Source organism: Solanum verrucosum, unplaced genomic scaffold (genome assembly GCF_900185275.1).
Source record: "Solanum verrucosum unplaced genomic scaffold, falcon-dt-bn FXZP01000102.1, whole genome shotgun sequence".
NCBI classification, from domain to species: Eukaryota; Viridiplantae; Streptophyta; class Magnoliopsida; order Solanales; family Solanaceae; genus Solanum; species Solanum verrucosum.
This window is the reverse complement of record NW_026019930.1, coordinates 776005-788733: the sequence shown is the minus strand read 5'-3', so window position 1 is coordinate 788733 and position 12729 is coordinate 776005. Positions and strand designations below refer to the sequence as shown.

At 37.0% G+C, this 12729-nt stretch overlaps 2 protein-coding genes across 2 annotated transcripts; one reads left to right on the top strand and one right to left on the bottom strand.

The window, feature by feature from the left end:
• Nucleotides 1-489: 489 nt before the first annotated feature.
• LOC125828411 (uncharacterized) lies at nucleotides 490-3078 on the top strand. Its single transcript, XM_049507713.1, has 3 exons — nucleotides 490-975; nucleotides 2226-2334; nucleotides 2602-3078. Exons 1-2 carry the CDS (start codon nucleotides 585-587, stop codon nucleotides 2276-2278), a joined length of 444 nt encoding a protein of 147 aa, XP_049363670.1. The 5' UTR covers nucleotides 490-584; the 3' UTR covers nucleotides 2279-2334; nucleotides 2602-3078.
• A 1075-nt stretch (nucleotides 3079-4153) lies between these two features.
• Nucleotides 4154-12056, bottom strand: LOC125828171 (V-type proton ATPase catalytic subunit A). Its single transcript, XM_049507495.1, has 20 exons — nucleotides 11838-12056; nucleotides 10847-10973; nucleotides 10591-10646; nucleotides 10433-10489; nucleotides 10193-10304; nucleotides 10046-10083; nucleotides 9829-9930; nucleotides 9211-9267; nucleotides 9030-9101; nucleotides 8840-8941; nucleotides 8660-8722; nucleotides 8451-8583; nucleotides 7961-8067; nucleotides 6787-6981; nucleotides 6627-6713; nucleotides 6397-6501; nucleotides 5380-5477; nucleotides 5221-5299; nucleotides 4816-4904; nucleotides 4154-4671 (listed from the first exon to the last, which is right to left on the bottom strand). The coding sequence occupies exons 1-20, from the start codon at nucleotides 11913-11915 to the stop codon at nucleotides 4557-4559; spliced, it is 1872 nt and encodes a 623-aa protein (XP_049363452.1). The 5' UTR covers nucleotides 11916-12056; the 3' UTR covers nucleotides 4154-4556.
• Nucleotides 12057-12729: the final 673 nt, after the last annotated feature.

Below are 12729 nucleotides of genomic sequence, written 5' to 3'. Positions count from 1 at the left end.
GTTGAATATTAAGTTTGATAGTGATTGAAACGTTAATTATCATCAAATAACTTTGAACTTTTTGAATATATCCTTCGGATATACGATTATCCAATATGAAAAAATCAGACACAAGACCAAGTTTTCTAGAAGTTATGGTTTGTCAAGGTTGTCACCAATTGATTTGGAGTTGGGTATGAGTTTTTTCTGTATAGTTAAATAGTCTTTGCCCCAATGACTTTATTTAACACCAATATAATATTATCTTATTTTTAGTTCAACATATATCAAACACACCACAACAATAACAACACACCCATATAATTTCACATATATTAATAAAATTATATTTTTCTATTATTTAATTTTCACTAATAAAATGTCCCTTAATGATATCAAAGTCTTCGACAAAGATATCGGCCCAAGAAATGTAGTTAAGCCCAGCCCAATTTATACACCGCCAAAATTTTGCTCTAATAAATTGACCGGAAGCCCTTTTCTTGCGTCAAATTACCGGCAATCCCCAAAAAGCGAAAGTTCCTCGTTCCTTCCTTATCGGTATTTGCTTATCTATTTATACAATTGCCTAATTCCTCTCATTTCTAATGGCCCGCTCCATCGCTCAAGCCCTAAATTTGATCCGAACCACCACCGTCACCGCCTCATACACCACCCGAAATGCTCTGCTACGGGTAGCTTCTAGGAGCGAGTCCACTCAGGCCGACAGGAACACCGGATCTGACACCCCGGAGACAGAGGCGGAGGCGCTGGCGGTGCAGAGGATTGAGGAAGCGATTCACCGGATCATAGTACGGCGATCGGCTCCCGATTGGCTTCCGTTCCGTCCTGGTGCATCTTACTGGGTTCCACCTCGACGTAGTTCATACGGTGTTGCTGATCTCGTTCACAAGCTCGCTAATACGCTCACGGAAGAGGAAATTATGTCTCTCGCTACGTTCCGTGGCTGGCCTTCATCTAATTTCTATCTTGATGATGGTACTTAACACTCTACCTTTCCTTCGTATTTCATGATGAATTTTCTTGCGAAGTTGTACATTAATCGCAACAATTGGATATAGTCGACCTTGATTTTCATTTTAATGGATCCTGAATTCGACTCATAGGAGATCTCTATGTCTGGACCTTTCCTTCGTGTTTCATGATGAATTTTCTTGCTTTACATTAATCGCAACAATTGCATATAGTCGACCTTGATTTTCATTTTAATGGATCCTGAATTCGACTCATAGGAGATCTATATGTCTGGAAAGATCGTGCGTTCGATTTTCTTACTGCAGGGGAGGGTGATTAAATTACTGCTGCGTTTGCTGGATGGGATTAGGATGTTTTACCGGAACTGAGATATAATTTTGAGCGTCTTATGTGCATGACTTAATCATTTGTAGATAGGGGCTTTGTATAGCTGTGGTCCTTGTCCAACCCTTTTTTGGTTCCGTTGAGGAGAAGTTGCTTCCCTCTGTTGTTCCAGTATGCTATTCTGCTTGCTATCTGCAATTTGGTTTCACTGCGGCATGTTTGTTGAGCTAGGCAGAAGTTCTATTGTGTGATGATAAAAATGTACTGCACTGTTACCCTGTCTGATTAGTGCAGTGTGGTATGTGTAGAAAGTCTGACCCTGGCCATAGAGCTTTCCTTTATTCAACAAAAGAGAGAACTATCCCTCAAAGAAGTTTCGTTGATAATCTCACATAGGATACATTTGTGTTGTTTTGGAGCACTTGTAGTTTGAAGAGATCTCCCTGAGTTAGAGTTATCCCAATGCTGTTTATGTATAATGATTGCCTTATGTGCCGTTTGAATCATCATTGGGCTGCGTTCTTTATTTTTTCTCTCCACTTAATACCAAGCTTTTATGGTTTACACAAATGTTACAGTAGGTTTAAGACCACATGTTTCAAAAGTGTTACCTTTCTTTTGCTAAATCCTTTTTCAGTCAATAGGGTCACATAAAATGGAATAGAGAGTATTATTTTGTTTCTCTTGTACTTTTGTGAAAAAATGGTTTAACCATCTGGCATTTTCAAGAGTCTGGTTGATTTGTTCATGATAATATATGCGCTAGAACATTGTTGTTTCTCTTGAAGGTACAAAATTTGTGCAAGTGTTTTATCATGAACCTAAGGCTGTTCTATACAATTAACTATTATTTTTGTTACAGTCAGGGGACAAGTTTGCTCATGTACTCTCTCTCACTGTCTCATTTTTTTTTATTTTTGCTGTTTCAGACAAGTGTAATGTGGCCAAAAAAGAAATCCAGTCTGAGGACGAGGAAGTTTAAATGCAAGCATGGGCATGAATGGGGAAAGCAACTGGTTCTCCATTGCCATTGTTAAGGTGGGTTAGAGCTTAAGAATTACTGTCGAAATGGCCACATGCAAATTTTAGTCCTCATTAGCTTGGAGGGTTAGGTTGCACATCGTAAAACATCTTGTTATCTTTTGCTGAACTCATTCTTGATTCAGTTAGTGTTTGGTAGACCTATGCACACACTTGTATTCTACGAATGCCTCGAGATCTGTCTTATGCCTTTGTATAGAATTCCACAGTGGCCACTGGGGTGGCTGTTGCAAGTTACTCAAATGTCTCTTCTTGTATTTGCAGGTTTACAAATTTCTGTACATAATGTAGCTGAACAGAGAGTATTGGGGAAGCATTTCCAAGCTGGAATATGTACATATAAGCTTCCTGTCATATTTCTTTTCTACTAAAAGAGTAGTATCTTGTCGAATGTACAGTGTAGGTTTATTTTGTTTTGCACTAATCCAAATTTCCTGGTTTAAGGTAATGGGTATTTCTGAATACAAGCTAGCTCTTTGCTATGTTTCCGTTTTTTAGGTCACACCTTAACCTCATTAGGAAGCGGAGTTGGATATGCCCTAGTTATTGTAATGTTATCATATAATATCAGCTTTTGTAAATACTTGAAATAAATTTTGGTTGTCCATTATTTGCTTCTTGTTCTTACCTTTTCTATACTTGGGCAATAGCCAAGAGCTCAGATTGTCTTTTTCTTTGTTGCAAGAGAAACAGAACCTGTATTTCATGGTGAGAGTGGGAAAGGAAGCAAGTGCATTTCTTTAGTCTCTTCCTGTGTTGCCAATTTACTGATTGTTCGATTGAACGGGAGCTCCTAGTAATTGCCTGTTTGTCTATTGTTGGATCGGATTGGAGCTCCTAGCAAATTTCTCCTCTGCTATCCTAGTTATCAATTTACTTATGTTTAACCTGAGAAGTTAACTAAACGTTCTAATTGGATGGAAGTAGCCATATATTTATGTAGGTTGCACAAATTTAATAGCAAATCTGGTCGTTTGCATTTGATAACAAAGTAAGAAATGCTTCTTGATGGGATGTTCCAATTATACATGTGTAAGTTTGAGAGAAGTGAATAAATGTAAAATGTAGCTCCCCGTCGCGTATGGCGGAGCCTTGATAAGCTCTCAGCACAGCATGGGACAAAGAATAAGATGGAAGTTCAATTGACAAGAAAAATTGCTTGTGCCTTCTTCATTGTCAAAGTTCAGTTTGATCTCTGTCAAGATGACTGCCTTTTTGCACTGACTTATATGTTATAGCAGCTCGAAGAATTTCTAACTGTGGCAGCATTACGAATATATTTACTAGTATCTGTCAGGGCAGAGCATAGCTTTAACTTGGTTTGATAGGAAAGCACTGCAACTCGAATGCAGAGATCAGCAAGAGTTGCATACCTATGATTGAATGACAGTTTTTTTAATTGAATCAGTGAATATGTTACAAACTCATACACGATGAGTAAGACTGAAAGCTGATGAAAACGTTTGCATGGTTCTTTTCTTTAGAAGGGGTCATGTATTGCATTTATTAGCTTGGTATAAACACCCAGTACTTACACAAGCTCTGGGTCTTATGATCTTGTTATTTGCTGTGTCTGAAATTAGTTGAGATCAAGTCCACTTTGGTCTCCCAATATTCCATTATGATTGACATTGTAATTCCCATATCAAACCTTCCAAATTCATGCAATCTCATCGTGATTGAACAGTGACTTATTTCAAAGGACATGAATAGCAATTTCTAATCATGGCGATTGAGAAGGTGCACAGAGGTCAAAGGTTTCAACTTTCAATCAACCCTATGGTTAAATTTGCAAAGTCTAATCGAGGACAACAAATTCCAGAAACATGCATTATAGACCTTTATTACAAGTTATTGCACATCTGATAACAACAAAACGAAGACCAGTGCGCTACATACCCAAGTGATAAGAATGCTTAGGTACACTTTGCTGTCACCTTTAATTTTCAAGTCTGATGATAAAGAGAGGACTGAAACTGTATAAATTCACCTAAACGACCCCTTAACTTACCGTGTTACTAAAATAAATTGAGTTACACCAACTAAACAACAAATTTAAGGCGCCGAGCCAAGCACCTTCCCATTTTTACTTATCCAACTCTAGGATCCAAACGACCATTTCAGCGTGGACAACAGCACACAACTGATTCAGCGAAAACGCTACTTTGGAGCTGGTTGGACCCGTCCAAGAACTGGAATACATCAACTGAAATGAGGACTTACCGAGTTTCATCCTCAAGGTTGCGGAAACCAGCAGTCAAATCATCATGAAGCTTCTTAAACTTGGCTACCAAAGCATCCTCTCCTTCGGCTGGATCCTCAAATTTTTGGGACCTGCAAAAGAATGGAGGCTCAAAAGGCAAAGAAAAAGAAGAGTAGGGGATGGGGGAGGCAAAGGACAAGACTGGAAGCACGATAAAATCTGTCTCTTTATTATGATACCACATAACAAAGTCCATATTCTTGGGAGTTACTTACACCAAACGGTAGAACAAATCCCCTAGTCGATGCTTAATGAGAGTGTAGGTAATCTTCTGGCCATCCATACCAGCTCCTCGTTCAACGGCCTGTGCAGAAGATGATACACCCAAATGTCACAAGCAAATACCATGGTATAAGTTTCTCTTAGTTATTGTAATCAATAACCACTCTCAGAAGTTTGAATCTTATTCATCCCTAGATGAAGAGCGGTAAAAGGAAATGCGAGCATGAAAATAACACAGGTATATCTTAACTAAAGAGTGACAAAAGAAAATATGAGCATGAGAGAATAAAACAGGTGAGTAAAAATGGGTAATAGAAGTGCTTATCTTTATAAACGATAGAAGGGCACCCCAACACTAAAAAGACATGTATGATGTATCAATAGCCAGATTACTATACCTGGTTGGCTAAGTTATAGAAATGGATAATATTCCGTAACATCCAAACAGACTTGTAGAAAGGACAGAATTTGTCGTATCTGTTACCAAAGAAAATGAATGTGAGATCATAACAATCGCAATTAACAAGCATACTATGGTAGACTATTTTCACACTTACGGAGTAAATGCATTTTGTGCAAGGTAGTCCTCCCTCAAAAGCTTTGCAGTTTCCAAAGTGATTTTATCTGTTTCAGCTAGAGCATCTTTACCAACAAGCTGCAGAAAACAAACAGCAATATATCAATTACAGCTGTGTCTACTTCCTGTAGACCACTGAGGTCTGAGGGGAAAAAGAAAATGGTTGGACAGGAGCAGGGTAATTGAGAAGAAATGTTTTGTCTGCTCTGAGAGGCTAAAAGCTGTTTTAGCACACAGCAGCACTGAGTGTTAACTTTGCTATGCAATCCAACTGAAAGCCTAGATCTAAAGAACCAACAACTCCCTAAAGTGACAGCTGATACCACGACACAATTGAAGTGATATACCAACTACTGAGCCATCACGTATCTAAGAGACTGGAGACAGTCCTGGTCTCCAGGCAGAATACAGAATTAGTTTCCCTCCTTATCTTAGTGCAGCCAGTTTACCTCAAAAGAGAGTAACAAACATAGATCTCTTAACCAAATGAGATCATGATTGTCCAAAAAGTTGCTGAGGTCATGAACCAGGAAGACTCGAAAAGACGTTAGAAATAGATTCAGGGATCAATATGCACTCGCTGCTTTTCCACGAAGGCAATTTAAGTGGAGCGTATGTTGATGACCTGAGTTGACATCTGGAAAAAGATGGAAGAAATGGGAGAAAAGGTCGCCTACTAGTAATAATGGTGGTAAGAAAGAGACGTGATATGACTAGCTCAGTAACTTTATCCAATTTAAAAGGTTGGCTCACTGTCCTATCTGCCTCCAAGTGAAAAGGCAATAATGAAGATGGCCACAGGATTATGAACAAGGAAGACGGATAGCACTAGGAAATAGTCAAGTCATGAACAATTTGTCCTTATCAACAATCATGAGTTTGAAGACAGGAAAAACTTCTCCTCATAGTCAAGACTGTGCTGATGAGCTGCTCTTTACAACATACAACTCGAGAAGAAATGTTAAAAGGTTAAAAAAGAGGCATCATAAGCACATACTTGCACAATTTCATTTAGGTCATCCTCCCTTTGCAGAACCTCACGGGCTTTTGTCCTTATGGTGATAAAATCAGGATCAAACTTCTCATAAAAGGACTCCAAGGCCTGGAAATAGAAAACTCGCGTCAGTGAGTAGCAGTATCTGATCAATGAATAGAAGCAGCAAAAGGTGGCTGATGAGCACGTTTGGCTATATAAACAAAATCAAAACGAACATCTAAACAACATACCCCTGAGTATTTTGAATAGGAAATAAGCCAATTTACAGAAGGAAAGTGTTTCCTCTGAGCCAATTTCTTGTCCAGTCCCCAGAAGACCTGGAAAAGGAAAATATTAGAGAAACCTGAAGAAAAGAAACTTCCAATAGGGTTGATCTGTGGCTTGACCAACCTGAACAATACCCAGGGTTGCAGATGTAACAGGATCTGAGAAATCTCCTCCAGGAGGAGAAACAGCACCAACAATTGTCACACTCCCATTTCTCTCAGGTCCACCAAGACATTTAACTTTACCAGCACGTTCATAAAAAGATGCCAAACGTGCAGCAAGATAAGCAGGATATCCACTGTCTGCAGGCATCTCTGCCTGAAAAGTGCATAGTGTATGTTAAAATAAGACAATACAAAGCACTTTGCTCCAGATTGGGAAGACAATCATTTTCACAATACTGTATGATAGGTTTTATATAATCCAAGAAAGCATGCTTTTAGGCATTGCCCCTGTTGTGAAAACTCGATTACACAGCAAGAAAGCCATATGCAGAAAGGAATGTCTGTTAAGAAATGAAATAAGAGAATAGAGCACCCAAGAAAGAAAATAACACAAAAAGTTTCCTTTTCATCATCAGTATGACTAACTGACTAAATAGGCTGCCCAAAAGTTCAAAATATGATTACTGAGAAACACTAGAAATTATACAAAAATAAAGGAACTCCATGAAAAGGGGAAAAGGCAAGGAAATTAATCTTCATTGATTCCTGAAAAGAAAAACAGTGAAACCACAGAATAGAGAACTGCAATGAGTACAAAAAGTCTAGCCACAGTCGAACACAAAGAAATTGGGAAGGAGAAAAGCTAAAAGGAGATACCAAAAGTTCCTTCTGACAAAATTGCAAAGAGGATACATAATTTCAACGTAGTCTCTCTTAAACAACCAGTTCAAATGGGCTAACAAGAAGGAAAAAGATTCCCTTTGTCTTATTCGAGAAGCTAACTTATCTGAATCTGAAACTCATGCAAAATGCAAAATGCTTTATAGAAACTCAAGAGTTAGTTAGAAGTTAGAACCCTATAATATTTCCAATATTTCCATTCACACGTGATTCTGTTGAGATCGCACATAATTGCAAATTAGTTGGTAACATAATGAATAAGTTACAGAAGTAGCACTGATGTTTTGTAAATTGGTTGGGTACTATAATGAATAAGTTTATGACAATGCCAAACATAATACGAGCAACCAAACAGTAACAGAAAGCTTTGCCGAAAAGAGAAAGAGGATATTTGACCTGCTGCAATAGACAGGCTAATGGACTTTGTGGCAATAGAAAGAGTAAATACTGACCAGTCGACCTGAAATTTCACGTAAAGCTTCGGCCCAACGAGATGTAGAATCTGCCATCATGCTCACATTGTAGCCCATGTCTCTGAAATATTCCGCTATAGTAATGCCTGAAAATGATATTGATAAAAAGTCAAGAGCTACTATGTTGTATTACTTATCAAGAGATTAAAGATAAGAACTAACATGTTGTAAGGCACATTTGCTTTATTTGAAACGAGTTGACACTTAAACCAGAAATGCAAAGCAAGCAGAAACTGTTGTGCATATCAAACATGAAGGTAATAAGAGCAGAGAGTGGAACATTTAATGTACTTATCTTTCATATTGTTTCAATGGGGGGTACAGTGAGGAATAAAATCATATCAGCATTAAAAATCCTGAAGCTAAGTAAAATGTACTTATTGTACTTGGCTTCTTTCAGTTAATTAAGGCGCTTCTCTAATGAATTGCCAAGTACCACGAAAGTTAGAAAATTAAAAAAAGTAGCAACCTGTATAGATTGAGGCTTCACGAGCAGCCACAGGCATGTTTGAAGTATTAGCAACAAGTGTGGTACGTTTCATGACAGACTCTTCACGTCCATCAGGCAATGTCATTGTCAATTGAGGAAAATCCATTAGCACCTGAAATTAACTACTATATGTTATTCATCTCGTGATAATAATAAAGAGCTCACAAAACAGATTCAAAAGATCATACCTCGGCCATTTCATTCCCTCTTTCCCCACAACCAACATAGACCACAGTGTCTGAGTTAGAGTACTGCATTCATTAATCAACATGAATCAGATGAACTGGAGAAGTGTAACAAGTATAAACATCTAACTGTAGATCTGAGATTAAAGTAAAAAGTAAAAAATAAAGCAAAAAGAAACTCACCTTGGAAAGAGCTTGACTAATCACTGTTTTACCGCAGCCAAATGCACCTGGTATAGCACAAGTACCCCCAAGCACTGAAGGGAACAGAGCATCAAGAACACGCTGACATGAAATAGAGAAATTATAGAGAAGATGTCCAAGATTCTATACATGAATTACGAAATCCAACAACATTCTATGCACTAATTACCTGTCCAGTAAGAAGAGGAGTATCAGCAGCTAACTTTGCAGCAACCGGCCTAGGTGTACGCACAGGCCAACTCTATATATATATATATATGCAAATTAATGTCAGAATCCAGTGCTGAAACTGCTAGAATAACAAAGTAAAAGGCAATTGAAGAATCCTATGTGACTAGCGTGTCAATGACCTGAAGCATAGTGAACTGCTTTTTGACACCTTGAAACTCGAGCTCAAGAACAGTATCCTGCATGATCCACGAGAAGAGGAATCCATCACATCCCCCGATTACTAAAGTTGATGCATTGCTTGCAATATCTTGTTTTATGCTTCAATTCGATGCAAATGATGCAGCAAGTCGACAACTTATAGTCTACACCTATCTACCACTTCTCAAATTTAAAAGAAGTATAAATACATTACCAAATTAAGAACATAAATACAACAAAATATATTGAGCGAATAAATATCCTCATAACCAAACTTAAGTAATGTGTGTATGTGTATAACAATAAAATAAGAAGACATAGCTAGCAGAAACAATAACATGCATTAAGGACCTAAGTTCAGGAAAAGGAATTGATATCTATCTTCCCTTCTTTTACAAGTTTAAAGAAAAGCAAGAAAAATAGATAACTGGTCCTTTTCCTGAACCCTTGGTACAGGAACCAGTTCTAACATACGCCACAATTGGTGGAAAAGTTCTCCATTCTCTAGACATGCTTCATTGACATGCAACAATTTTTTGCATTAAAGCATGAATGTACTAAGTGTATATATGCTTGCAGTTTAATGAGTATTCACGAACCTTCAAAGAGTAATGACCAGCAGGAGCAATGTAAGTAATTTTTCCCATTGCATCTGGAGGAAGTGCAACATGATGTTCCATTAAGCTGTTTTCAAAGACATTCTGCGAAAAGAAAGAATCAAGAAGAGATTCAAATACAAAGGAAGATACTTGAATACAGTTTTGGAGAAGGACTCAACAAATTTCTTTAGAAGAAATTCAGTTCTATCAAACTTACAGCATACAGATCTCCACCTGTTAAGATATCTCCCTCGCCTGGCACCAGATATATTATTGTGAGCAGAGTCATCAATGATGAAAGTACAGTTCCTGACGAAGATAACTCAAACTCCAACATGACACGGAGTCAAAGGCAAGAAAATACCTATTTTCTTAGGCTCAAATTCCCAGAGTATATCCTTGTCAAGGGCTGGAACAGATACACCTCGAGGGATATAGACATCCCCAGATCTTTTTGCGATTGTCTTCAGTGGCCTCTGCATTATTGACAAAACAAACATACAAAAACAAATTACGCATTCAAATGGAGCTGCAATAATCTATATCAGACAAGCTTCAGTACAGAATTTCAGAGAAAAATTGCAGGACATCATCAGATAATAACCTGAATACCATCGAAGATGTTTCCCAAGATTCCAGGACCAAGCTCTACTGACAGGGGCTGCAATTTGAATACACATCAATTTACCTATTTCAAATTCAATATTCCAACAGTTAAAACAAAACAATAAAACTGATAAGAAGTATTTTTATTTTTTTTACCTTGCGTGTACGTAAGACAGGATCATTCACCATCAGCCCAGCTGTTTCTTCATAGACTGCAAGAAAGAAGATCATAACAAATAAACCTTGTTTGAAACTTCAATTCAAGTCTGATTATGGGAATCAAAGCTAGTACATAACTCCCTTTACAAACAATCAAGAAGGAATAAATAGAAATGGAAGAGATACAACAATCCAGGGATGCTGGTAGGGAGAGAGTTGTCATTAGCAGGAATAAAAAAATTAAATAATATACCCTGAATTGTAGCAGAATCTCCTTCCAGCCTAATAATTTCACCAATAAGATTGTCATGTCCGACACGAACAAGTTCATACATGGCAGCCCCAGCCATTCCATCTGCAACAACCACTGGTCCAGACACCTGTAGGAATAGGCACAATTTGCAGGCAATAACATAAGTTGTTAGAGCTAGCAATGGCAACTTTTACTTTGGAGTTGGAGAACCGATAACATAGGGCACAAAACTTCATTCAATGAGCACAAAACCAAGACAGAAACTTGGTAACCGATAATCCCACATCAGCATGATCATCTACATCGTATGCAAAATAGAAAAGCTAAATAAAAAAATCTAACAATGAAAGGCTCTACTTTTCTCATAGGAAACTAACAATCACCAAATCAAGTAAACAGTGAACAGATGCAAGTGCACAGGCAAAAAAAAAATTAAGATGTACTATTACCTAATGATTAACAGCAACTACAGTAATCATAGTAGAAAGAAAGAGAAATTCAATTGATTTAACGCTTATTAACTCATGAGTCATGAACAATAAAGCGACAAACTGTTTAACCAATGATCGACTTTAAAACCTTCTTACTTTTAAAAAAAAGGTTCGTTAAAGCAAAGTCCAAACAGTTGCATTACCAAGTTCAGCATTTAGAGAAAATGTATTCGCAAATAAAAATTAAAAATACTGTAAAAGCATGTCCTTCCAAATAATTTCCATGGTTAGAAAAGTGAAACTGATCCAACTAATATACAACACTATTAGTGCTATGATTTCCATGGTTAGCAAAATGAAGCAGTGTCACTTTTACTTCTCGTGGTTCAAACTACGTGAAATTTTAATTTTAATATACACTAGTTGATCTAATCCAAATTAGCTTAAAAAATTATCATTGCGACTGACTTTCGAGGAGCAAAAGTATCACATAAATTGAAACAACTTGAGTAAAAGCTCGTACTCCAACCAAATTGAATCTCAAATGAAAATAGTAATACCTTTCTGACGTAACCATACTCACTCTCCTTTTCAGAATCTTCAAATGTAGTGAGAGGACCTCCAAAGAGCGACGGCATTGTAGGAGAGTGAAGTAAGTAAATATGGTGAATTCACGATCGGATCGATGGAAGATAAACCCTCCAATCGAAATCTATAGAATTGCGGTAGATAAACGAGAACGTTACAGACAAAATAAGGAAGCAACGAGCGAGAGAGAAGAGAATGGGGGAGGGGGTATTAATCCGTTGTCGTACTCGTCTACTTGTCTGGTTCTCTCTCTCATGTGTAACGTGATTCATTCATCAACTTTTTCTTCTACTTTTCGAGATCTTTTAATTCATTTTTGGCATATTTGTTATTATTAATATTAAAATATCTAGTAAAACTATATCTGTTGCACAAAACTCGGACTCTAAACATTTTGGAAAGTATTTTAGTTTTTGTTGCAAGTGTAACTTTTAGAGAGTAGCTTATTTTGAGAAAAAAAAAATTTCCCGATATTAAAATAACTATTTATTCTTGATTAAGGTTATATTTTTGGATAATATGTTTTCAATATTTGAAAAGCAACTTATATTGACACTGAAAAGCACTTAATAATTTTATTTTTTTTGATAAAAGCTTGATCAAATATCTCAATTTTCTAACTTTTTCTAAGGAAATATTTTTAGCTTTCAGAAGTTTTATCGAATAGGTTATAAAATATCTGAATGTTAATACATATATTATAGAAAGATATGGAAAAATATGACAAGGAATAAATATAATTCCTTTTTAGAGTATGACATGTTTGGAGTTATATAATGTCACTTATGATGTTTCCATAATTTGATGACAAATCTAAAAAAAACAACAAAACAAATCGAACAACGAGTCTTTTCGTTGTTACCT